At 36.6% G+C, this 27,585-nt stretch overlaps 2 protein-coding genes across 8 annotated transcripts in view; one reads left to right on the forward strand and one right to left on the reverse strand.

The window, feature by feature from the left end:
* Positions 1-26,966, forward strand: part of FANCM (FA complementation group M) — a 63,515-nt gene extending 36,549 nt beyond the window's left edge. For all 4 annotated transcript variants that reach the window (XM_055556467.1, XM_055556468.1, XM_055556469.1 and 1 more), the window contains 11 exons: positions 217-372; positions 4,290-6,195; positions 11,277-11,368; positions 11,466-11,534; positions 13,198-13,326; positions 14,025-14,181; positions 16,336-16,439; positions 18,312-18,836; positions 20,143-20,518; positions 22,117-22,408; positions 22,984-26,966. In XM_055556467.1, the coding sequence (XP_055412442.1) occupies positions 217-372; positions 4,290-6,195; positions 11,277-11,368; positions 11,466-11,534; positions 13,198-13,326; positions 14,025-14,181; positions 16,336-16,439; positions 18,312-18,836; positions 20,143-20,518; positions 22,117-22,408; positions 22,984-23,122 (3,945 nt within the window). In that variant the 3' untranslated portion in view covers positions 23,123-26,966. The remainder of the gene's footprint in view (positions 1-216; positions 373-4,289; positions 6,196-11,276; positions 11,369-11,465; positions 11,535-13,197; positions 13,327-14,024; positions 14,182-16,335; positions 16,440-18,311; positions 18,837-20,142; positions 20,519-22,116; positions 22,409-22,983) is intronic.
* A 139-nt stretch (positions 26,967-27,105) lies between these two features.
* MIS18BP1 (MIS18 binding protein 1) overlaps positions 27,106-27,585 on the reverse strand; it is a 48,753-nt gene continuing 48,273 nt past the window's right edge. For all 4 annotated transcript variants that reach the window (XM_055556476.1, XM_055556477.1, XM_055556475.1 and 1 more), the window contains 2 exons: positions 27,426-27,480; positions 27,106-27,244 (listed from right to left, as the gene is read on the reverse strand). In XM_055556476.1, coding sequence (XP_055412451.1) covers positions 27,141-27,244; positions 27,426-27,480 — 159 coding nt within the window. In that variant the 3' untranslated portion in view covers positions 27,106-27,140. The remainder of the gene's footprint in view (positions 27,245-27,425; positions 27,481-27,585) is intronic.

Below are 27,585 nucleotides of genomic sequence, written 5' to 3' on the forward strand. Positions count from 1 at the left end.
ATACATGTAACAGTTATTTTTAAGATGTATTTAAAAGGACATCTTTGTACTTCATCAAGTTATTTTATTTTTCACCTGAAATTTTAGTTGAAAATACCTAAGTGAATTAAAATTATGTACGGTATGCCAATTATCTGTATATTAAGTATTTTTTAAATCAGTGTGTGAAATCTGAGTATGTGTGTTTTGTGTTATGTTAAATGATTGTTAATCAAGACTGAAGAACCAACCGTTGGAATTCGTCAACTGTCTCTCTCTGAATGGAGATTATGGCAGGATCATCCTTTGCCTACATATCAAGTTGACCATTCAGATCGATGTCACCATTTCATAAATATTATGCAAATGATAGAAGGAATGAGACATGAAGAGGTAGGAGCCTACTTTAACTTTCTTTTGCTGGCATGACAGTGAAACTAGAATACTTTAGTCTTCTTAATTTGAAGTCATTATTATAAGAAACAAGTATTTATTATAAATAATCATAGCTAAACTATTTTGTTTTTCTGTGTAGCTTTTTGTGATCTCAGTGGACTAGTTTTCTATCTTAGGAGAAGTAGGCCTAATTAGAAGAATGCCATCTGTGAACATTGATAGACAAGAGTGAAATTTTAATGTATTTAATGGCTAAAGGGAGCTTCCCTGGTGGCTCAGATGGTAAAGCATCTGCCTACAATGCGGGAGACCTGGGTTCTATCCCTGGTTTGGGAAGATCTCCTGGAGAAGGAAATGGCAACCCACTCCAGTATTCTTGCCTTGAAAATCCCACGGACAGAGGGGCCTGGTAGGCTACAGTCCATGGGGTCCCAAAGAGTCGGACACGACTGAGCGACTTCACTTTCTCTTTCATTAGCTAAAGGGGATCAAGACCATCCCCAAGAAAAAGAAATGCAAAAAAGGCAAAATGATTGTCTGAGGAGGCCTTACAAACAGCTATGAGGAGAAGTGAAAGGCAAAGGAGAAAAGGAAAGATATACCCATTTGAATGCAGAGTTACAAAGAACAACATGGAGAGATAAGAAAGCCTTCCTCAGTGATCAATGCAAAGAAATAGAGGAAAACAATAGCAAGGGAAAGACTAGAGATCTCTTCAAGAAAATTAGAGATACCGAGGGAACATTTCATACAAAGATGGGCACAATAAAGGACAGAAATGGTATGGACCTAACAGAAGCAGAAGATATTAAGAAGAGGTGGCAAGAATACACAGAAGAACTATACAAAAAAGATCTTCATGACCCAGATAATCATGGTATGACCATTCACTTAGAGCCAGACATCCTGGAAAGCTAAGTCAAGTGGGCCTTAGGAGGTATCACTATGAACAAAACTACTGGAGGTGATGGAATTCCACTTGAGCTATTTCAAATCCTAAAAGGTGATGCCGTGAAAGTGCTGCCCTCAATATACCAGCAAATTTTTAAAACTCAGCAGTGGCCACAGGACTGGAAAAGGTCAGTTTTCATTCCAATCCCAAAGAAAGGCAATGCCAAAGAATGTTCAAACTACTGCACAATTGCACTCATCTCACATGCTAGCAAGGTAATGCTCATAATTCTCCAAGCCAGGCTTCAACAGTACATAAACCATGAAATTCCAGATGTTCAAGCTGGATTTAGAAAAGGCAGAGGAACCAGAGATCAAATTGCCAGCACCCGTCAGATCATCAAAAAAGCAAGAGAGTTCCAGAAAAATACCTACTTCTACTTCTATTGACTGTGCCAAAGCCTTTGACTGTGTGGACCACAACAAATTTTGGACAATTCTTCAAGAGATGGGAATACCAACCACCTGACCTGCTTCTTGAGAAATCTGTATGCAGGTCAGGAAGCAACAGTTAGATCTGGACATGGAACAACAGGCTGGTTCCAAATAGGGAAAGGAGTACGTCAAGGCTGTATATTGTCACCCTGCTTATTTAACTTATATGCAGAGTACATCATGAAAAACGCTGGGCTGGAAGAAGCACAAGCTGGAATCAAGATTGCCGGGAGAAATATCAATAGCCTCAGATATGCAGATGACACCACCCTTAAGGCAGAAAGCAAAGAAGAACTAATGAGCCTGTTGATGAAAGTAAAAGAGGAGAGTGAAAAAGTTGGCTTAAAGCTCAACATTCAAAAACGAAGATCATGGCATCTGGTCCCATCACTTCATGGCAAATAGATGGGGAAACAGTGGAAGCAGGGACAGACTTTATTTTTGGGGCTCCAAAATCACTGCAGATAGTGCCTGCAGCCATGAAATTAAAAGACGCTTGCTCCTTGGAAGAAAAGTTATGACCAACCTCGACAGCGTATTAAAAAGCAGAGACATTACTTTGCTGACAAAAGTCCATCTACAGTTTTCCTGTAGTCATGTATGGGTGTGAGAGTTGGACTATAAAGAAAGCTGAGCGCCAAAGAATTGATGCTTTTAACTGTGGTGTTGGAGAAGACTCTTGAGAATCCCTTGGACTGTAAGGAGATCCAACCAGTCCATCCTAAAGGAGATCAGTCCTGAGTGTTCATTTTAAGGACTGATGTTGAAGCTGAAACTCCAATCCTTTGGCCACCTGATGGGAAGAACTGACTCATTTGAGAAGACCCTGATGCTGGGAAAGATTGCAGGCAGAAGGAGAAGGAAAGTACGGAGGATGAGATGGTTGGATGGCATCACCGACTCAATGGACATGAGTTTGAGTAAACTCTGGGAGTTGGTGATGGACATGGATGCCTGGCATGCTGCAGTCCATGGGGTCGCAAAGAGTCAGACACAACTGAGTAACTGGACTGAACTGAATGGCTAAAAAAAATGTTTTTTGGTTGTGCCACATAACTTGTAGGATCTTCGTTCCCAGACCAGGGATTGAACCCACGCCCTGGCAGTGAAAACACCAAGTCCTAACCACTAGATCTCCAGGGAATTCCTATTTAATGATTTATATAAATGTTTGTAAAGCAAATTTAGTATTCTTGTTTGATCTGTTGAAATTTCCCTATCATACAGGTCATTTGGTATGTCTCCTTTATCCTGTTGGTAGTCTAGAGAATTAGTGATTCCTTGAGTAACTTCCTGATGATTGTTCTTTGAGAGAGTCAGAATGGTGAACCTATTGTGAGTGTGAAATCCAAAATGCCTGGGTTAGAATCTTACTTTTTGCATTTGCTTAACCTCTTTGTGCCTCAGTTTCATCTGTAAATTGGAAATAATGATTCTTTTGTCACAAGGTTGTTTTAGGGATTAAGTGGCTTAGTACATGTAAAGCAATTAGAATAATACCTGGCACATAGTAATTACTTGATATATTGTAGCTGCTAATTTTATTATTAGCTGTTGTTCATGAATACATGTAAATAAAGTAATTATTTATAGATCCCTACAAGTGAAAAAAGGTGTTTGTAATCCTGTTTTATGTGTTAATTAAATTCGTACTTTCTACAAATAGTTGTCATGGGCCTCTCATGTACTCAGTACTGGGATGTGCCAGCAAAGGCTGTGCATCAGAGCAGCACATTTATTTAGTGCCTTCTATATGGCGTGGTCTGTTCTAGGCCCCATGGCTACACTGGTTAAGAAAACAGATGAAATATTCTGTAGGGAGCATATATCCTAGTAGGGTGACAGACATTCTGACATTAATATTTATTGTATTTATTATACAGAAAGTGGAGACTTAACTGCTTAAGTTCCTGAATAGTAGAGGACTCCTGAGTAAAATAGCATTTTGTGGCAAGAGGGAAGGATGAGTCAGGGATGGTGGAGACTGTAGTTTTAGATTTAGATATAAAATGTAGAAATTCACAAGAAGAGTTCTTGAGAAATTTTTTTTAAATAGCATATTCTAGCTTACAGCCTAGAAGACATATAGGTACCATTATTTCAAATGTTCTAAAAGCTGTTCTTAGTTTATCTTCATCAAGAGAGTAAATTTCACATAAGTATGTGTTTCTCATTTATATATGTTAATTTCTTAAATATCTTTTTTAAGAAGTTAGAATCATTGTTTAGTTAAATGTTAGGAAAAAAGTATAATAATATTTTATATATTAATTAAATTTATACTTTCTACAAATATTTATCATGGCTCTCGGGAATACAGAACTATTAACTGATAAAAGATAATTTGTGATAATTTCACAGTAATGTTGTTTCTCATTTTGTTTGACTTAGAATAATTTTTAAGGTAAAATCATTTGAATAATGCAATATTGTTTGGAAAATATTTTAACAGAATAAAGCTCATCTCTTAGAATTTTTGTTTGTTTTATATTGCTTTCTTGTGACTTTTTCATTTTCCTTCTTTATAGGGAGAATGCAGCTATGAATCAGAAATTAAATCTTACTTACGAATGGAAGATGTTAGCTCAGCGTCTAGTGCTCTGAGAAATGAATATAATCCTTTTGCCGATGGCACCTTTACAAGTAACAGGAAGTCCTCATTTGCAAATATAAATCACAGGAAATCAGTCTCAATGACAGAATCTGATGAAGAGTGTACTGAAATTTTTAAACAAATTCCTATCAAATCTACTAAAATTCCTTCTTTAAAAAAGAAGGCCTCTGAAAACCTGAAAAAGGATCAGCCTAAAAAGGAAAATAAGGATGTTGTCATGGAGCCCTTAGACACGGACGGCAGTTCTACCACTGAGCATGTTCTTCAGGTGGACCTGCGAAATGGTAGAAGGGCATCAGATACGGGTGAAGTCACTGCCACATGTGCTGTCGGTGAAAGTGGAGGCCACCCGTCATGTGGATTACTAACGGATTGTCAGTTTACAATTAAATCGACTAGTTCATTTACTGGAAATTTTTTTGATTCTGGTTATAACAGTTTCAGTGATGAGAAATCTTTTTCAGCTAGCTTATTTCTTTCATTTGAGGATGAGCTTGATATAGCGAAAACAGATGACCAATTTTTTCATTGTCATTCATTAACAAAAGAGGTGCTAGCTAATGTAGAGAGATTTTTATCACATTCTCCTCCGCCTCTCAGTGGACTATCAGATTTGGAAAATGAAATTTCTGAGGGTTCAGCACTTGAAAACTTGGTTTTTCTACCCTACTCAGAGTGCTTACAGAATGATAAATCCACCAATTTAATGTCATGTTCAGCTGTAAATTCTCAACAGAATTTAGAATTGAATTCACTTAAGTTTATTACTCATCCTTCTGAAAAAACTTGCCTTTATGGTACAACGAATGAGAAGATTTCTGATGAACCAAGCTTCTGTGACTCTGATAAAGTACATAAAGATAGTAAAAAGGAACATTTAGTATCCAACAATCAAATTCAGATAAACATCGGCCCTTCAAAGGATATTGCTGAAGAAAAGAATCATGATGTTGATAACAGTGACCTCCCAATATTGCATACTGCTCAGGATGAAAGTTTATTGTTATTTGAAGATGTTAATACGGAGTTTAATGATGTGAGCCCTCCTCCCTTGAACAGTAAATGTGAATCCTTATGTATATCAGACAGAACTGCTGTAAGTGAAATGGCACTGGTCTCTCAGTTCTTCATTTCTGATGAACTTTTGTTAGAGAACGATTCTGAACCCCAAGATCAAATTGTCTGTGATACTCATAGTTGGAAATCTCATGAAGGTTTGAGAGGTATACATGAGGGAAAATTGAATAATGATGAAAACAGTTTTGACTGCTCTAAGGATTTATTTTCTGTTACTTTTGATTTAGGATTTTGTAGTACAGGTTCTGAGGATGAAGTAGTGGACTATGCATCAGATACAAATAGTAAAATTTTAGATGATCTACCTGGAAGGCGTTTAGACATTAAGCAGATAAATGGTACAAATTGTGTTTCAAATCAAGCAGTCATGTCAGGAGCCCATGTTGATAATTCTACAAGTGTAACAACTACCCACCCATCAAGTGAAGATAAGCAGAGTCCAGCTTTTTCATGTTTTTCAATGAATGCAACAAAAAGTAAAGAATTTATGTCTCCTAGTTACTCTCAGTTTTCGTTGCCAGTAGGAGAGAAAGTTATGAGCACACCACTTTCTGAATCAAATATATTGAACTCATCTTCCAAGAAGAGAATAGAAATGGCTAAAAAGTCAGGTTCTAACATGGGAAAAGTAAATCTACACAAAGAAACATTGAATTCAACTATTGGTGATTCAGGACTTTCTACAGGAAAGTGTAAAAGCAAGAAACAAATCAATCTGCATCAAGCCTGCCATTCTACTGAAGGTAAGATTCCAAATTTATAAAGCACAAATTTTCTAGAATATTTATTTTGAATCAGATTCTATAATTTTTATAAAATGTAATTTCTCAGTGTATGATATATTGAATTAGATAATTGATGTACTATATAGTCCTTATGTTGATGTTTATTGATACAGGATTTATTTTTTTCTCCATGTATTTATGGCATGCATGCCATGAGAAGGTAATGTGCTAGACACTGCAAAACAGAAGTGTAAGATTTGGCTCTAGCCCTTAATTATAAAACACAAACATTTGTGTGACATATAAAGTTGAAAAGATATCAGTAAAACATGGAAATAACTACCAGATGAATAATAAGATGGTGGACATTTAGGTTCAGAAGATGAAAGCATTTTGAACTGGTTTAGATTGAAAATGTTGACTTCTAATGTAGGTTTTTATTTTGGCTACTTGGGAATATTAATGATTTGGACATGTTGAAGATAATCAAAAGAATTTGGATGTTGTAAAATGATGAAAGCAAAGGGAAAGAAGGAAAGTGTAAAGTTTTTGGAGGTAGTATAAAGTAGGGGATTTATATGACAAAATTGAGAAATAAGACTATATTTAAAAAATTGAGACAAGGTCATAGAAGATCTATAGGAATCTCTGGATTTGTATAATCTAATTCTATGGAAAATCCAGAAAATAGATGATTTAAATACCAGTGATTTATATATCAAAAATATAATGATTTAAATATCCTTTAGATCCTGTTATAGAACTCAACTCTAGTTTATGTACAGATTATTATAAAAGGCCATTTATGAATTTTACTCTTTATGGCTAAGGAAAAAGAATAGTTAATAGCATAAAATGAGAATTTCCTCTGTAAATCTTATGATTCATTAATGTTTTAAGATAAAAACTTATAAGTTCTGGACATACAGTTAATTTTTAAAAACTAACTTGTCTACATAGTTTTGGATATACTCTGACACTTTTTTTTTACTAAGTATGTTTCCTAGGTCCTTTAATATTTAACACCTTTATATTAAGTGTTTGTTAATGAGTGAGATAATTTTTCTGTCTTTGTGTCAGATTTGCATTAAAACTTTTTTCTAGCATTGTACTTAATGACTAACCATGGGCAACATAATTCTGAATACATAGCCATTAAGGAACTATTTATTAGCATTTTTTTTTTTTTTTAGTATTTGTTATTCCACTTAATTGAAATAGAAGATTTAGGATCATTTACCATGTTATATATACACAATAATCTGTCTAGGTAGATATTTTATAAGCACAGAGCATAAGGAGAAATATACTGTGTGAGTTTGTATTAGGTTTTTTAACTGCTGTGTAAGAAATTACTCCCCCTAATTTAGTGGCTTAAGATAGCATTTATCTCACAGTTTCTGTAGTTTAGGAATTTCAGAGTTGCTTAACTGGGTCATTCTGGTTTAGACTTTCTCATGGAATTATAGTCAAGATTTCACTTGAGGTTGCAGTCATCTGAAGACCTGACTGGGCATGTAAAATCTGCTTCCAAAATGGTTTATTTGAAAGCGAGAACGGTTGATGGGAAGCACACAGGAATCTCAGGTCCATAGTAATTCTAAAATCTAGCAGAACCAAGATTGAAAGTTTTTTGATTAGTGCTCAAAGCCCCCATAATTCTCCATGGTTCTTGGCTCTATCCTCTGGATGCCTAGTCCAGTTTCCAAACAGGTAGCACTTGTGGAGCTTTCTCAGGTTTTACCAGTTTCTTCTGGTAAAAATTTGGGGATCCAAAGGCCTCTTCATTTTGTACTGTCTCTGCCCCTTTTAAGTTGTAGCTGGCTGTGGGTTTTTTCCTCATCTAATTGTCATAAATATTTGTGGATCTCTTGGGAATCTTATTTGAGGTTCATTCTGTTAGATACTAGCCATGTCCACAGATCTTTCGGAGGTAAGTTCTTCTCTAACTTTGGCTTCTGCTGAGATGTGTAAAGATAGTTCCTTAATCCTCTTAGAAGATCTGTTGTTTGAGAGGGAATGTAAGAGACATCTTTAAAATGTTTAGAGTACCGTCCGACTGAATGGTACTCTGAGGCACCACCTTTGATCTTTCTGAGGTCTTAAAGCATTTAGTTACACCCTCAGCATCATCTGGACTGTAGTTTCCTGGAAGTCTTCTAGATTAGGTCTTTGCCTGGAAGATTTCTTAATTTGACATTGTTTGCTATCTGGAGAAGCTGGTAATTTTCAAAACCAGCAAGTCTCAACTGTTTCATGTTTTGATTGATTGATTGATTTGGCTGTGCCAGGTCTTAGTTGGGACTTGTGGGATCTTTAACTGCTGGCATGCAAGCTCTTAGTTGTGGCACGTGGGATCTAGTTCCCAGGGATCGAACCTGAGCCCCTACACTGGAAGTGCGGAGTTTTAGCTACTGGACCACCAGGAAAGTTCCCCTGTTTCATGTTTAATATACTTTCTTTAATTCCTCTCTCTCCTTTCACATTTAAACAAGAAGCATGCTGCTGCTGCTAAGTCGCTTCAGTCATGTCCAACTACTCTGTGCGACCCCACAGACAGCAGCCCACCAGGCTCCACCGTCCCTGGGATTCTCCAGGCAAGAACACTGGAGTGGGTTGCCATTTCCTTCTCCAATGCATGAAAGTGAAAAGGGAAAGTGAAGCTGCTCAGTCCTGTCTGACTCTTAGCAACCCTAAGGACTGCAGCCTACCAGGCTCCTCCGTCCACGGGATTTTCCAGGTGATACTTAAACATGTCTGGAAATCTTCTTGCTTAGAGCACCTCCTTCATTTTTGTTGTTGAGTTTCTCAGTTATGTCCGACTCTTTGAGACCCCCATAGACTGTAGACCCCTCTGTCCTTCACTGTCTTCCAGAGTTTGCTCAATTTCATGTCCATTGCATCGGTGAGGCTATCTAATCATCTCATCCTCTGCCATCCCCTTCCCTTTTGCCTTCAATCTTTCCCAGCATCAAGGTCTTTCCCAAGGAATTGACTCTGCATCAGGTGGCCAAAGTATTGGAGCTTCACCTTCAGCATCAGTCCTTCCAATGACTTCAGGGTTGATTTCCCTTAGGACTGACTGGTTTGATATCCCTACAGTCCAAGGGACTCTCAAGAGTCTTCTCCAGCACCACAGTTCAAAAGTACCAATTCTTTGGCTCTCGGCCTTCTTTATGCTCCAGCTCTCACATCTGTACATGACTACTGGAAAGATTAAAGCTTTAACTAGATGTATCTTTGTTGGCAAAGTAATGTCTCTGCTTTTTAATATGCTGTCTAGGTTTGTAATAGCTTTCCTTCCAAGGAACAGTTCAGTTCAGTTCAGTCACTCAGTCGTGTCCAACTCTTTGCAACCCCATGAATCGCAGCATGCCAGGCCTCCCTGTCCATCACCAACTCCCGGGGTTCACTCAGACTCACGTCTGTTGAGTCAGTGATGCCATCCAGCCATCTCATCCTCTGTCATCCCCTTCTCCTCTTGCCCCCAATCCCTCCCAGCATCAGAGTCTTTTCCAATGAGTCAACTCTTCACATGAGGTGGCCAAAGTACTGGAGTTTCAGCTATAGCATCATTCCTTCCAAAGAAATCCCAGGGCTGATCTCCTTCAGAATGGACTGGTTGGATCTCTGTGGAGTCCAAGGGACTCTCAAGAGTCTTCTCCAACACCACAGTTCAAAAGCATCAATTCTTCGGCTCTCAGATTTCTTCACAGTCCAACTCACACGTCCGTACATGACCACTGGAAAAACCATAGCCTTCGCTAGACGGACCTCTGTTGGCAAAGTAATGTCTCTGCTTTTGAATATGCTATCTAGGTTGGTCATAACTTTCGTTCCAAGGAGTAAGCGTCTTTTAATTTCATGGCTGCAGTCACCATCTGCAGTGATTTTGGAGCCCAGAAAAATAAAGTCTGACACTGTTTCCACTGTTTCCCCATCTATTTCCCATGAAGTGATGGGACTAGTTGCCGTGACCTTAGTTTCCTGAATGTTGAGATGTAAGCCAGTTCTTTCACTCTTCTCTTTCACTCTCATCAGGAGGCTCTTTAGTTCCTCTTTGCTTTCCGCCATTAGTGTGGTGTCATCTGCATATCTGAGATGGTTGATATTTTCTCCCAGCAGTCTTTATTCCAGCTTGTGCTTCTTCCAGCCCAGCATTTCTCATGATGTACTCTGCATATGTTAAATAAACAAGGTGACAGTGTACAGTCTTGTCCTACTTCTTCCTCAATTTTGAAACAGTCAGTTGTTTCCTGTCTGTTTCTAACTGTTGCTTCTTGACAGGTGTCTCAGGAGACAGGTAAGCTGTCTGGTACCTCCTTCATGAGGTACATTTTCTACTTTCTTTGTTACTGCTGTGTTGTTAAACTTTCTGGCACTACAGTAAGATTTCTCTTTCCTAAAATTTCTAATAAGGATTTTCTTACCTCTGTAAGCTGTCACCCATGACCTCCTCAATGGCCATTAATCTTCTATAAACAATTCCTTTGAGGCTCTTCGAGCTTTCACAAAAACTCTCCTCAAAAATTCTTTTAACAACAACAAAAAAAGTTCTTTTAGCTTCTGCCCATTCATTAGTTCTAAAGCTATATCTACCCTTTAGGTTTTTGGTAATTAATTACCTATTTCCATGAACCAAAATCTGTATTATTTATCTCTGGCTGCATAACAAATTGACTGCAAACTTAATGGCTTAAAACAGCATGTATGATTTCACTGTTTCTATAGACTAGGAATTCGAGAATGGCTTTGCCGGGAGTTCTGACTCCAGATATTTTATGAGTTTGTATTCAAAGCCTTGGCCAGGGCTGCAGTTATCTGAAGGCTTGAATCAGCTTGGCGGGTCACATTGCTGTTGAATAAGAGGCCTCCATTTCCTGCCATGTTTTCCTCTCCATAGGATTACTTCCTCTGTTCTTACCATATAGCATCTGGCTTCCTCCAGAGTGAGAGATGCAAGAAAAACTATCTTTGAGACTGAATAAATGTTGAGATTGCCAGGAACAATTTTTACTGTACCCATCAAAAATTAGATACTTGTGGTTGGATAAACTTAAATCTGTTGACCAGATTCATTATCTTTAAATAAATTATAGATGAACAATTATCAACCCATGAAAGTGAAGATGATGAGATTTTCCGAAGAAAAAGTAAAAAAACAAAAGCAAATGTTTTGGAGTCCCCAGAGGTGAGTTGGTCAGTAATCACAGTAGCAAGATCATACAAAGTTTCTTGTTTCCCTTAAAACTTTTTTTTTAACTTTTTACTTTGTCTGCTTTATCTAGAATCAGAAAAATAGCGAAGTTGATTCTCCACTTCAGGTTGTCAAAAAGCGCAGGGTTCCTCCAAACAGAGTAAGTAAATAACAAATAATAAATAATAATTCAGATCTTTTTGAGATAAATATTACAAGAGAAATATGTGAATAGTTGAACATAGGTATATTTGATCTTATAGGTATATGTTTAACAGAAAAAGATAGTAAATCCTCAGTGACTGGAATTTCTGTTTTAATTTTAAACTCCTTCAAAAAACTGTTCCTATTTTTGTCAATACACTCCAGCAATTCGGGAAACGTTGATTAAATACCTACCCTGTATCTACTGTGCAAGATGCTGGGTATAGTATAAAGAGTATTTCCTGGTACTGTTTTAAGTGCATAATCTAATAGGAAGGATAGATAAGTAAATGGATAGTTTCCATATAATTTTTTAAGTGATAAGAGAAGATAAAACTTAACCTAGACCTTGGGGAGTTCTGGCAAGCTTCTTGAAAATAACACCTTATATAAAATCTTAAAGCATACATATTTTAGGGGCAAAGAAGGGAGAAGGGAAGGCATTCCCAGCAGCTTAAAGAAGGATACAGAGCAGGGAAACAGCATCTCTTGTTGTGGATTGTAAAGACAGAAAGTACCAGAAAGTAAAGCTGGAGAAAAATCTGGGTAAACTTTTGGAAGGCTTTATTCATTCTTTTGTTTACTGAATGAGTTTGAAAGAAGGGGAAGGAGGAGTCCACAATGACTGTTTGGTTTTGGCTTGGGCTTAGGTGGCAGGTACGTCATGTTTTTAGAGGAAACAAGGAAGAGCGGTGAGTTCAGTGTTGAACATGTTTGAGTTTGAAGTCCATGTGGGACAGTAAGGCGACAGTGTCTGGCAGCATTGACAACTATGGAAATGTGAAAATTGGTCAGCAGGCACATCTTCAGGCTTTAGTATTCATTTGTCATCAGTTTATAGCTGATAGCTAAATTTTGAGACTAGGAAATCTTGTGTGTTTTAATTCTCTAATGCTAACTAGTATAATCTGTGCAAGATTAATTAAAAATGCAGTCAGCCCTCATTAACTTTGTATACTCATATAAAACTCCATTTAAAAAAATTGTTCTAACTTGCTACTTTATCTAAAATGTCTGATTGACTTACTAGAAGTGAATTAAAATATTGATAATGCTGATTCTCAATCCACCTTAACCTAAAATTATCCCTGTTACTTGAAGTTATTTTGATAAATTTCTTTTGATTATTTGGATTGGTTTTATATTATTCTGTAAGAGACACTGTGGTAGGCTTCATAGTCAAAAGATTTGTTGTTATATTTTTTCTTAGTTTGAAAGGACTTGTATATGTTTGAGTTGATTCTGATAGCTATATTTATAGACAATTATTTTTTGTGAAGCCCTTCAGGATCTTTTAAAGGAAACAGTTAAACTAAAAACATAAACATTCATCAGATACATTCAATTTCATACAAAACTGAATGAATACTGTATTAGTATTACTTATATTACCTAATTTATTTTATTACTTAGAATTATCTAACTTTTAAAGTTTTAAATATTATGTATTTGTGCATGGCTCTGAGTTGTAAGAGCATTTTATTTTTCTAACAAGAAAATGTTTGGTCAACTATTTAAAAGGGAAAAAAATGACAGTAGAAGCAACAACCCTTCAGAAACTCATTGAGATACAACACTTAAATTATATTTTCTTATGTAAGAATTTTATTGAATTATAGTTAGATTTATCATCTAGTGATGAGAGTGATAATTTTCACAAACAAGATCCACAGTCAGACGACTTCAGGGATCATAAGAGGAATGCCAAAAGAAGCATCAAAGTCCGAAAGAGACAGAATCACCTAAAGGTAAACTTTTTTCAGTTTCTTATTTTTATATAAATATACTATATATTTTTAATTAGTAAAGAAGAGTAGATTTTACATAGAAGTAGATTTCTCTATAATTTCTTTATAGGAAAAAAACAAAACTTAAAAATTATTTTAACTTTACTTTTTTTTACTAAAATTAAAAACTCAAAGTGTGGTTTCTTAGTTTCTCTTTGTGTTTTGAAACTATCTTGCAGTGATGTGTTATTTTGAAGTGTAATGAAGATGTAACATTCAAATCGAAGAAAATATAGAGACAGAAATCTGAATTGTAAAATATTTGCTTTTATAATATTTATATTGTTTTTCTTATCTATATCCAATATTCAAATTTTTGGAAAAGAATTCTTAGCATTTTTTTTTTTCTGATCAGTCTTTTTGTGGTACTATATTTTTCCTGGCAAAAATGAATTAGCTGAAAGACTCAAGAGACTTTATTAAAAAAACATTCAGCAAGCAGACATGCCGACCTGTAGTTTATTTTATTTATAACAATTAAAAGAAGACATTTTAAATAGATATGCTACTTTATCATTTCTTCTCACAGTTTTCTATTTTTATTATTTTGTATCTTAAAAGCATTGGCAAGAAATCCATTTTCCAAAACTGTTTTCAGTTATTTGAGGACATTAAATGATTTTCTTAAAGGCACTTTCCTGTTTTCTCATTTATCTTAGCTCGTAGCTAGGAAGTTTTTAGATGAAGAAGCAGAACTTTCCCAAGAAGATGCAGAATATGTTTCATCAGATGAGAATGATGAGTCAGAAAATGAACAAGACTCCTCACTCCTTGACTTTTTAAATGATGAGACTCAACTCTCACAGGCTATAAATGGTAAATCATACAATAATACTTCTTTTTCTTTTCATTTTCAATGCTTTTACTATGGTTATACTTAAATATTGTAGTAATTTTCCAAAGAACCTTGACTTTAAAGGGAATTCAATTTGACGTGGAAAATACTTGGTTATTTTCATTCAAATTCTGTAATATTTTCTTTACGTGAGAGTTGCTTGTTTATAGGCTTCTACTAATTTTAAAAATTACTACTTTTAGAAAACAGTCTCTAGAGACCTGGCTGGCTGTCAGTTGTTCATTTAAACAAGTATGTAATGCCTGGTATGTACCTAGCACTCTGTAAGGTTCTTGAGAAAGCTGTATCTGTGAACAAAATGGACAAAACCCCCTGTGCTTATGAAGCATACATTAGAATGGGAGAAGAGAAACAATATACACAATAACTAAATTATTTAGTGTAAGACAAATTTACAGAAAAACAAAAACAAATTGAGTAAGATAAAGATTTGGAGTGTCAGGGGTTGAGGTATTAAGCTGTAAATTTGAGTAACGTAATTAGCGGTTCAACTCATTGAGGTGACATTTGTCCAAACTCTAGGAGATGGGAATTCAACCATGTAGTCTGTTGAAACCATCTGAGACACAAAGCTAAATTTATTAAATTCGTCAAGTAAAGGAGACTACTTTTAGAAAACAGTCTCCCCAAATAGTGCTTGAGCAGGTCTTCTATAGATGATTCAGATTGGCTGCAATGGAAATGGGAAAGATTGTAGTTGGCTTTTCTGGATTCTTATCTTTCACAAATCTTGCCATTCTTCTGCTCCTGCAGGGTCTCATATGACTTAAGATGGCAAAGTTTCCCAAGGCCCACGACTTTAAAGAAGGCTTTAAATACAAAGGTCTCAGTAGTGTGTTGCTGATACAGATATGATTTGCAGCATAAGGCTTCTTTCCCAGGTTTATAGTAGAATCTGGTGGGAGAATGTTGATGCAAAGATGACAGTGTAAAGGCCCTGAAGCAGGAGAGTGCCTGGCATGTTCAAGGGAACATCATTATGACTAGAACTGAAAGGGAAGAAGGCGGGTAGTAGGAAGTGAAATCAGAGGGGTAATGAATGAGCAGCCAACTCAAGTTATTTTGTTTCGCTCCAGCTTCTGTGTTGAGAATGGCCTATCTGGGAACAAAGGTGGAAGAAAGGACCGTATAAGAGGCCATGGCACTAATCTAATCAAGGAATGATGCTGGCAGTGAGAGGGGAGAAAGATTGGGTTCTGACTGTGTACAGCTGACGGGATTTTCTGATGGATTAGAGAGACAAAAAGCAATGGCACCCCACTCCAGTACTCTTGCCTGGAAAATCCCATGGACGGAGGAGCCTGGCAGGCTGCAGTCCATGGGGTCGCTAAGAGTGAGTGACTTCACTTTCACTTTCCACTTTCATGCATTGGAGAAGAAGTGGCAACCCACTCCAGTATTCTTGCCTGGAGAATCCCAGGGACGGGGGAGCCTGGTGGGCTGCCGTCTATGGGGTCGCACAGAGTCGGACACGACTGAAGCGACTTAGCAGCAGCAGCAGAGGGAGTCAGTGGGCTTGAGCAACAGAAAAGACTTCAGTTGCTGCTATTGGGAAGGTTGAAGGTAGCTCAGTTGTGATAAATAATAGGGAGATCTGAAACTCCATTTAAACACAGTACTTTTTTTTTTTTCACAGTATGTTTGAAATATGTAGGATTTCAGAGTTTGTTTTTTTTTTTTAATCTCAAACTCCACATTGTTTTTTTTTAATGCCTCATTTCTTAGGTACTCTTTACTATATAACTTTAAGAAATAATCAGCATATGATTCTCACATGAAGTGTGCTTTGTGAAAAAAGCCAGATTGAAAAGGTTACATACTATATTATTGTTTAGTCACTAAGTCATGTCCAACTCTCTCCAACCCCTTGGACTGCAGCCTGCCAGGCTCCTCTGTCCATGGGATTTCCCAGGCAAGGATACTGGAGGGGGTTGCCATTTCCTCCTCTATGGGCTCTGCCTGACCCAGGGGTAGAACCCAAGCCTCCCACATTCGCAGGTGGGTTCTTTACCAACGAGCCACCAGGGAATTGTGAATCTGGAATAGGTCAAATACTTATTTACTTTTCATTTAAATAATTTTGCTATTTGAAAATTTTTTTTATCTTTATACAGATTCTGAAATGAGAGCTGTTTACATGAAATCTGTGCGAAGTCCATTGATGAGCAATCGATACAAAATGGTCCATAAGAAACATAACATAAACATTTTCTCCCAGGTATGAACTATAGAAATATAGTGGAGAATTTCTTGGTGGTGATGTTGGAATATATTCCTGTTAATGAAGCCTTCATTTTGTTTCTAAAACTCCATCAGAACTATTTGCAGTAGTTTCTGCCCTGAGTAAGGAAGATGGACTACGTGAATTCTCAAAATCCCTTTCAGTCATAATTTGATCACGTTTTCCTTTTGTTAGCTTGAGCTAATTAGAATATACTCTGAATTTGTTTTCCAATTAGAGTATTTAAAGGAAGTGAATAGAACTTTATCATCTACTAAAGTTTTAACTCTTCTGTTGTTATATTTCTCTTAGAAATTAATTTTTCCCAGTAAAATGGCATATCAGAAAATTATAGTTTATTTTTCATTTATGGAATCAATTTTGTATTAGTCTTATTTGTTTATAAATTGCCATATTCAGCTCAGAAATATGGGCATTTTTTATGATCATTCTTATCTCTGTACTTTCATTGTGTTTATTATATAGTGTTTTATGAATTACTTATCACAGCATTTTATGACTTACTGTTCATTTTTCTGGCTACTTGCACTAGACTATAAATTTCTAGAGGGTAAATCATTATTTTTTTTTATTCCCAAACTTCCCATTTTCTTCCATTAAAGAATATACTCAGAAAGAAGATGTGGTATGTATAAAAACTGGAAGTTTACTCAGTCATAGAGAAGAATGAAATTTTGCCTTTTGTGACCACATGGATGGACCTAGAGGTCATTATGCTAAGTGAAAGAAGTCAGAGAAAGAAAAATATTGTATGATTTCACTTATATGTAGAATCTGAAAAGTAAAACAAATGAACCACCATAATAAGGAAACCATAGACACAAAGAACAATCAGGTGGTTGCCAGAGAGGAATGGGTGGGAAGGAGAGAAATAGGTGAGGGAGATTAAGGGATACAGATTTCCAGTTGCAAAATAAATGTCATACCTATGAAATGTACACTGTGGGGAATACAGTCAATAATTATGTAATATCTTTGTACAGTGACAGATTGTAACTAGACTTATCCTGGTGATCATTTGAAATGTATGTTATGTAACAGAACTAACATCATGTTGTAGGTTAATTATACTTCAAAAACTAACTCATAGAAAAGGGGATCAGATTTATGGTTATCAGAGGCGGGGGCAGGGGATGGTATGGGGGAAAGGGGAATTGGATGAAGGCAGTCAAAAAGTGCAGACTTCAGTTATAAGATAAATAGTTACTTGTTATGGGCTTGGCAGGTGTCTCGGTTAGTAAAGAATCCTGCTCAGTGCAGGAGACACAAGAAACGCAGGTTCGATCCCTGGGTTGGGAAGATCCCCTGGAGGAGAAAATGGCAACCTACTCCAGTATTCTTGCCTGGGAAATGCCATGGACAGAGAAGCCTGGCAGGCTAGTCCACGGGGTCACAGAGTCAGACATGACTGAGCATTCATGCAGGCACAGACCTTGGGATGTAATGTACATGATAAATATAATTAATACTGCTGCATGTTAAATATGAAAATTGTCAAGAGAGTAAATCCTGAGAGTTCTCACCACAAGGAAAAAGTATGTTTTTCTATTTCTTTAATTTTGTTTCTCTATAGATGAGGGCTGTTCACTAAATTTATTTCATGATGTAGTGAGTCAAATCATTATGCTCTGCACCTTAAACTTATACAGTGTTGTATGCCAATTATATCCCAATAAAACTGGAAGAAAAAAAAGAATATGCTCAATAAAGAGTCAGTTGAGCAAGTGACTGAATTAATAAAGTAAATGAAATAAATATTCAGAGAGATATCATGAACTTAAAAGAATATGTTAAAAATATGCTGGTTTTATGAAGTTTATTAAACTCTTATTTGTGTTTTAATTGTAGATTCCTGAGCAAGATGAAACCTATTTAGAAGACAGTTTTTGTGTTGATGAAGAAGAGTCTTGCAAAAGCCAGTCAAGTGAAGAAGTTTGTGTTGATTTTAACCTAATAACTGAAGACTGTGATACAAATGAGAGTAAAAAATATAAAACCCGACGTGCAGTAAAGCTAAAACAAATGAAGATGAGACAAAACTGTGCACGTTCAAAAAATAAATTATCCAGAATTATTTTACTGGATGATTCAAGCGAGGAGGAAAAGGATGTGAAGGATAAACAGGAATCCAGGACTGTGGTTAACCCAAGCACGGTGCCTTCTGGGTCTTCATTGCAGTCCAGGGACCACTCTAATCCAGTGGGTAATCAATTGCTAAACCAGAGACAACAGACACCACCTAATTTAAAGGTTCCCAATTCTGACGTCTCAGACTTCAAACCTCAGAGCCATACTAACACGGAATCTGCCTCATCATTGCTCACTACTGGCAGTGCACAGGAAGCCGATAGAAAGTTTCCGGTTCAGTTGAAGGTATGAATCAAACCAGAAAAAAAGCCTTCATGCGTTTTCCAAAAGCTTTTTTTGTTTGTTTGTTTTCCTTTCTTTTGTGTTAAATAACGAGGTTAAAGAAAAATTAACAATAGAATTCTTCAGACAAGAAATCAGCATACTAAATTATATAGCTAATTCATAGGATGCTTGTTTTTTTAATGTGTTAATAGCTTTCTTAAGAACACTGTAAGGAAACATGCTTATTTTATACAAAGAATATAGGAAATTAGCTTCTTGCAAGGTAACAGAAATTACATGCTCAAACTAGTTTCCCCAGATTAACTTTGCTTTCCCTCTCTGAGGGCTTCAGGTATGTAACTCTCATCTACTTACTGGGGAGAGGTTAGAGGCCTGATTTTCTTCCTTTGAATTTCTTTCCTTCCAGAATGGTTATGTAGTTTACTTTCCAGCTCCTCTTTACTTTACTATTGCTGAAGTAATCCCCAAAACTATTTTCAGTTTTTAGGAGTTGCAGTAGTTTTGCTAAACCAGGGGTTAGAGTGACAGTAATAGGAATCCCTAAACTTAGACTTCTGTTGGCCTTTTAGTCCGGGTGTTTTAGGCCATTCCACCTTAGCAGCATGCTCCGTGTCCACACAGTGGCCCTCAGATTGGCATTTCCGTACATTATGTCCAGACTTTTTTTTTTTTTTTCTTTTTGCATGAAAGTATTTCTGGAAGGCATAATTAGATAAAGTTGACTAGATTGTCTTATCAGTAGATTGGAGAACAACAAAGTACTTCATTTCTCTGAGCCTCAGAATTATCAGCTCTAGTAGAAAGATAGTAATCCCAAGGTGAAGACCCTTTGCAGAGGAAGGAAAGGGAAAAGAGAGAAACTAGAATTAAGGAGAAAAGAGAGCAAGTAGAAGATTTAGTTGAACAGGCAATGGCTGAGGATTTTCTAAAAGTAATGAACTTTGGCATACAAGTATCTGAGTCTCTGTTTTCAGTTATCATGGGTGTTACCTTGAAATGGAATTCCTGGGCCATATGGTAATTCTTTAACTTTCCGAATTTGCCAAACTTTTCCAAAGTGGCTGCATCACTTTCATTCCCACCAACAGTGCACATCCCAGGTTTTTTTTCCCATTCTCATCAATGCATTTTCCTTTTAGAAAATGTCTAGCCATCCTACTAGGTGTTAAGTGGTAGCTTCATCTACATAGTACCTTTGGTCCTGTTGAAGGAAGAAGTATCAGTGAGAAAAATCAGCCTAGGTGTTAGAAGTTTATGGCGCCAACATCTATGTAATTGATGGTGATTGATGTGTTCTGCTTTTCAGGGTGCTAGTGCTCTGGAGGATTCTGGCACTTGCGTGCCATGCTGTTCCAACTCACGACCACGTTTGGCTGACACACATGCTTCTCTAAGACTGCCCCAAGAAGGCCGCAGAACTTGTATTCTTGTAGATAGTCGTGAAATTGTTTCTGGTTCAGAAGTAGTTTCTTCCCTAAGAGCAATCCATGGCTTACAGGTAGAGGTCTGTCCTCTTAATGGTTGTGATTATATTGTGAGTAACCGCATGGTGGTGGAAAGGAGGTCTCAGTCTGAGATGCTAAATAGCATCAATAAGAACAAGCTCGTCGATCAGATCCAGTACCTACAGAGCATGTTTGAAAGAATATGTGTGATTGTGGAAAAGGACAGAGAAAAAACAGGTTTGTATTTTTATAAGGCTATAAAGGAACTTGACTATTATTTAGTTCATTATTCTACTGTCAGGATGTGGGAGGCTCTTAAAATGTGAATACCTGACTCATGAGTATTTACATGATGTCATAATATTTTTCATTAGTCACTGTGTTTAAATGCAGCTTACCAGAATTGAAGAGGGTGAATTGAAGGCAAGTGAACCAATCATAAGTCTTTTTCTGGGAGGAGCCCTGGGAAGGGTACCAGAAATAAGGCAGCAGTGTGGGAGAGGAGGATTCAGGAGTTTAAGAAGGTAGAATTAGCAGGAGTAAGTGGAAGCAATCAAGAATTATTCTTGAGCTGACCAGTTTCTTGATTACTGGGCAGTCAGGTAGTGGTGCTGTTCTTTGAAATTATGAATATAGGAGAAGCAGCAGATTTGAGAGACTAAAGAGGTGTTTAATGTTGAATTCTCAGTGGGTCACTAAAATGGGTGCCTAGGATATTTTAGAAAATGCAGGCTTGGAGCTTCCATTAGGAAGGGAGTTTTATGGGTAATGTTTAACTGTATAAGGGCACCCCGAGACTAGTGAAAAGATCACAGGATATGGAATCAGAAGATGCACTGAGTTCTGGTGTCTTCTATAGCTATGTGACATTCCATTTGACACTTAACTCCTCTGAGGAGTTAATAGTATACTTTTCCTAGTCATCCCATGGTGTTACGAGAATTCAGTGAAATCATGCCGCTGAAAGCCAGTATGGAAGAATTCAAGGATTACACAGTCATTACGTATATAAAAGGAAATAATGTTTCTGTAAAATGTTGGTTCAGGAATTGAGCGATGTACCTTTTCATCCCCACTGTCATTGTTGAACCATGTGATCATGAATAAGTCACTCTGTCTTTCAGTAACCCCAGTCCAATTTCTGTTTTCTTTTTAAATTTGACAAATGAGGGCTTTAGATTACGTGATCTTTTGGGTCTTTCTAGTGCTAAATTTCTATAATTTACTTTATACTAACATACCCTTTATAAAGGAAATAGATCTGTAATAAAAAGGAAAGTAATGTGACAAAAGCTATGGAAAAACTTTTTTTTTTTTTGGCATAAGGAAGAATGCCAAAAGAAGGACGTAGGTAGACATGGAAAGGAAATGAATGAGGAGAGTAGGGAAGAGTTAAATTAACAGGCATGAGTTAGAGATATTATAATGGGTGTGGAATGTACTAAGTTATCCTTGAAATAAATACATAAGAATTTTATATCTGTTAGAAGTATTACTAAGTGAACGCTTCAGCAATGCTAACATTACGGATTTGAGAGAGAAATAATATGGTCTGGGCCATCAGGAATGAGTTATCTAGGAATATACTTTCTCCCCTGTCTACTCACCTTCTCTTGATTCTAATTTAAGACACTCATAAAAACAGTTTTCCCTCGTTTCTCTCTCAGATATTTGAGAATCGCTTTAAATCTTTAGCAGTAGGATTTCTCATTAGCATAACGTGGCACTAGTTTGCTTTTGATACAGATCTTGGGATTTTAATAATGTATAGTATTAACAATTCTACTTAATGTAAATTACTAAGGTTTGCATTTTCTTAAATATAAAATATTTAGGAGACACATCCAGGATGTTTAGGAGAACAAAGAGCTATGACAGCCTGCTGGCTACCTTAATTGGTGCTGGGATCCGAATTCTTTTCAGTTCCTGCCAAGAAGAAACTGCAGATTTGCTAAAGGAATTGTCTTTAGTGGAACAAAGAAAGAATGTTGGCATTCACGTTCCAACAGTGGTGAAGAGTACTACACGTGAAACTCTTCAGTTTTATCTAAGTATTCCCAATGTAAGTTATATAACTGCACTGAATATGTGTCACCAGTTCTCATCTGTGAAAAAGATGACAAACAGGTATGTCTGTTATAATACTTTTAAATGGTTACTTTAAAATTGTTCTAAAAGGCATTTCATTGGAATTTTCATATTTTTTAAAAGTAAAGAGGTGTAGTGCCAGTTAGATTCATTCAGTACAGACTTTGCTTGTCAGCGCATTAAGCTGAGGACATTAATTGGGGGGGGCGGGGGGTAAAAAGGTAAGCATTGTATTTGTAGCTTAGAGCCCTGTGGGGAGGTGGAGAGCGCTTACATTTTGACCTCGCATTCTAACATTTCTGGGCTGTTTAGTTCTGTAACTAAAAAAATGTTCAAGTTGAAAGTTTTACTAGGTTTTAATGACTATATTGCTTGAAAATCAAATGAAGGTATTAAATAGGTCAAACTACAGGCCCAAATAAGATGTTGAAATTATCATTTTAAATGATTTCAAATATAGGAAATAAATGTGCTTTTATTTAAACCAATGCTTAAACACATTAACTGAATGTAGAAATCTGGGGGAAAAAATTATTTCCTTAAAGGCTTTCTTTAAACAAGAATATTGAATTTTATAAGTCAGAAGTTCAAGTCTATTTTTGTTTATTTTTCAGCACACCTCAAGAAATTTCAATGTATGCGCAAGTAACTCATCAAAAGGCTGAGGAGATCTATAGATATATTCACTATATATTTGACATGCAAATGTTGCCAACTGATCTTAACCAAGGTGGTATTAAATCTGATACGTGATCAGACTGCTCAGGTTGGGTTATCAGAGAATACAAAATGCACTTCAATAATCATTGCTGCAGTTTATGATTACCAGTTTAATACATGTATATGAGAATATTGCCCTATTGTTTTATACTGTGTACATTTTTATTTATATAGAATATGTAAATTATTGAAGAAAACGTGTTTAATAATTATTTTGGTTAATTACATAATGAAACTTGCTTATTGAATAAAAAGTTTATTTAAGGTGCTGTTAAGAAATAAAAGCTAGAGTGAAAGGTGTATTTTAGAAATCTTCCGGGGATTATAGTGCTGTCATTGTCATTTGTTAGCATTATAGGTTGATGTATCTGCTGCCAGCTGAATGGTCGTAAACATTTTCTCCTATACATATACAATATTGAATAGGTATGGGTGGTAGGTGTATTGTGAAATAATGCCCCAGGAACTAGGAAAAGTCAAAAATTTAACTGAATCCTCAGTTCAATTCAGTCGCTCATTCGTGTCCGACTCTTTGCGACCCCATGAATCGCAGCATGCCAGGCCTCCCTGTCCATCACCAAATCCCGGAGTTCACCCAAACCCATGTCCATCGAATCAGTGATTGCATCCAGCCATCTCATCCTCTGTCGTCCCCTTCTCCTCCTGTCCCCAATCCCTCCCAGCATCAGGGTCTTTTCCAATGAGTCAACTCATCGCATGAAGTGGCCAAAGTATTGCAGTTTCAGCTTCAGCATCAGTCCTTCCAATGAACACCCAGGACTGATCTCCTTTAGGATGGACTGGTTGGATCTCCTTGCAGTCCAAGGGACTCTCAAGAGTCTTCTCCAACACCACACTTCAAAAGCATCAATTCTTCGGCACTCAGCTTTTTTCACAGTCCAACTCTCAGAACCATACATGACCACTGGAAAAACCATAGCCTTGACTAGATGGACCTTTGTTGACAAAGTAATGTCTCTGCTTTTTAATATCACCATCTACAGCCCCAAAAAATAAAGTCTGACACTGTTTCCACTGTTTCCCCATCTATTTCCCATGAAGTGATGGGACCAGATGCCATGATCTTCGTTTTCTGAATGTTGAGCTATAAGCCAACTTTTTCACTCTACTCTTTCACTTTCATCAAGAGGCTTTTTAGTTCCTCTTCACTTTCTGCCATAAGGGTGGTGTCATCTGCATGTCTGAGGTTATTGATATTTCTCCCGGCAATCTTGATTCCAGCTTGTGCTTCATCCAGCCCAGCGTTTCTCATGATGTACTCTGCATGGAAGTTAAATAAGCAGGGTGACAATATACAGCCTTGACGTACTCCTTTTCCTATTTGGAACCAGTCTGTTGTTCCATGTCTAGTTCTAACTGTTGCTTCCTGACCTGCATATAGGTTTCTCAAGAGGCAGGTCAGGTGGTCTGGTATTCCCATCTCTTTCAGAATTTTCCACAGTTTATTGTGATCAACTGAATCCTAATAACTGTCAAATTCTAGTAGTATGAACTCCAGTCTATACTACTTCTTTTGTTGTTGTTGAAATATCAAAGAAGTGATATACTGGAGTTGGAAAATTTCAGTATAGGTTGAGCTGTCAAATGCAGGCTGTCCACTACATTGCATCTGTGATTCTACTAATATTTTAAGATGGTTCCATATTATTACCTGCAACATGAGTCCCTTCGTTCTAGTCAGTGTAGTGCTAAAGCAGTCTTTAATTATGAATATATGTTTTCTCCACTTAAGGTCCTTTATTCTCTGTTTGCCTTATTTTTTATCTCCTATTACACATTGTTGGGGAGTTGAATCAACCTGACAGCAGAGGGTTTCACTTAAGACTTGGCATGGACTTCAAAGCTGATCTAACTCAGGTTGATTTTCTCTTTCCTATCAGACGATGAAAGTGACACACAGAAGCAAGTGACTTACTCAAGTGTAGACTGGGAAATCTAGAACAGGAACCGAAGAACTAGATAGTTTTCCTTCACTAAAAAAGCTACTCTGATTGTGAACTTAGCTCCTTTGGAACATTGTAAATTCTGAATTCTTCTAAAGCAGTTGATCTCTTCTTTCTGCTGTTCAGTAGTTTTGTCAAATATTTCCGTTACAGAGAGTAAAGGAAGTGATATAAATTATTGGCCAATGTGCAATTTTCATTCTCTCTCTCAGGTTCCAATTCATCCTTTAGTATCTCACTGTGCTATGGTGGAGTGGATTTTGTGAGCATTTCTCCCTAGTGAGCATGATTCTTAGCTTTGTCAGGTAGGAGGAACAGGGCTTCTCTTTCTGGTTCCAGTGTGCTGTGTTGCTGCTTCTCACACTACATGGTGTCAGCGGGTGTGTTGGGTAGGGCCGTATGGTGGAACTCTGTGCCCCAGCTACACCGGAAGCACGCAGCTCCCTCAGCAACCTCACATTGCCATGGACTCATGGCTTCCCTACAGCCTCTCTCATGCAGACACCAGTGTCCTCAGATTCTGTGTGTGCACGCTGAAGACAAAGTGTTTCATAAATTGACATGGTTTGAGGGACATAACTTAGAGGATTTCATTTACTTATGCTTGCTGTGTAGAGATGTCTATCCATTTTTAAACTGCAACAGCCTCTTTCTGTATTCCCACAGGTTGCACTTATCAACCCTATGGTTTATCAATCCATCTTGTCTGCCTTTGAGCCCTCAAAGTCTTTCTCTTCCAATTTTAAGTCTCCTTTGGATGTTACCTTAAACCTTACTAGTTTATCTACTGACCCAATGGAAAGAAATGGGAACAACCTGGTACCTGGCAGGTGGGATAAACAGAGACTTGATAGGTCACAGAGAATATGGGGAGGAGCAGTACCTTAGTTGATGTCAAGTGTATGCTATTTCAAAATACCCTTTTTGTTTCCTATTATAGAACTGAACTACCTTCAAATTCCTAAACCACTATCCATGAACACCAAACAGCACATTATTACACCAAATATTTGCAACTTAAAGTTCTACAGTATTAACCCTTTAAATTTTTTCATCGTTCACCTAGCAAAAATATTTGTGGCAGAAACCATCATGGTAGTTTAAAGGAGAATGATCTCACTTTACCTGCACTATTCTTTTTAAATCTTGAGTTTCTATGAATTCTATAGTTCTTTAGTAGCTGATCATTACTGACTAAATTCTTAGGAAACAAATGTATTTTTTCTATAAGTTCTGATATTTTTCAAGGAAAGAGCTGAACCATTAACCAAAAAGGTCATTTTTTCCTATGATCCACCAGTTAGAAAAACCAACCAAAACACAAATATTATAAAAACAAACTTACTTTATTTGAACAACCTAACTGGAGAGAAAGGGTGAGTGATGTACTATATAAACAGAGGGAAAAAATTTTTCATGTCAAATTTAAAACATAATGGCAGAATATGCTAAAAGATGTTTATTTCCAAAGAAGCTGTCCAAAAGGAAAAGTGTTTATTATGACAGGACATAGTAACTTGACTTCTTACAGTAGTAGATCTGTAACCTGAACGCTGTCTAACCCAGTCTTTTAAATACTGAGACCAAATTTTTGCTATGTCTGCTTAAAAATACAACAAAATGTTTTCTCATTCTACTTAATAAAAATACTTAAAAGTAATAAATGAAATTTACATAGGTTTCACAGATGTGCCAATCACAAGCTTTAAGAAAATCAGGAGAAAGCTTGTCAAATGGTTTAAACAACATGTAATTAAAACATTAGATCTGACTTGTATACCAAGTGGTGACAAATGGTAACCTGAGTTTCCATGAGCTCAGAAGCTACAATCTGTATTGTGTTCTCCCCCATCTCTCCCTTTAACGATACTAACATTTTCTTAAATGATTTAAAAAAAAAAAAAATAAGAAAACCTGTATGGAACACGATTTTCTTAAACAGACTAAGATGCTTATGAGACATAAAACATGAAACCTTTGAAAAACAGTGTGCAGTTTCTATAAAGAAAATATATACACTTCAGAGGAAGACACAAATACACTGCCTGCTTCTTGATAAACATCCTGGACATGCTCTCTTATTTATACTATTCAGAATCAGAATTTGAAAAATAATAATCGTTCTCTTCTTCATCTAAAGACTCCATAGCCTTTGTGAAAAGTTTTCCAATACCAGAGTTTTCTGCTAATTCTGTAACGAGAAGTTTAATAAAAAAGATTAATATATTTCTAAAAGCAATTTCAAGGAAATTGAAAATAACTATAGGAAAAAATTGATAGGTCTGCCCACTTGAGAACAATTAATTTTAATACTGTGTTAATAAATAGACTACCCTATAGTAGAACAGAGCTACAAAAGAAAAGTATATTACCTTTGTTAAATGGTGTTTTTCTTCTTGATGGTGGAGTTGAAAAATCAGTTTCCATCTACAAGAGAGTTCATATTAGCTAAGTGAAAATTTTTCCAATACCACAGTTTTCTGCTAATTAATCTCCTGTGAAGCCTGCTTCAAACATAGACAAAGTTCAGCA

The sequence above is a fragment of the Bubalus kerabau genome, chromosome 19 (assembly GCF_029407905.1).
Source record: "Bubalus kerabau isolate K-KA32 ecotype Philippines breed swamp buffalo chromosome 19, PCC_UOA_SB_1v2, whole genome shotgun sequence".
Lineage (NCBI taxonomy): Eukaryota > Metazoa > Chordata > Mammalia > Artiodactyla > Bovidae > Bubalus > Bubalus kerabau.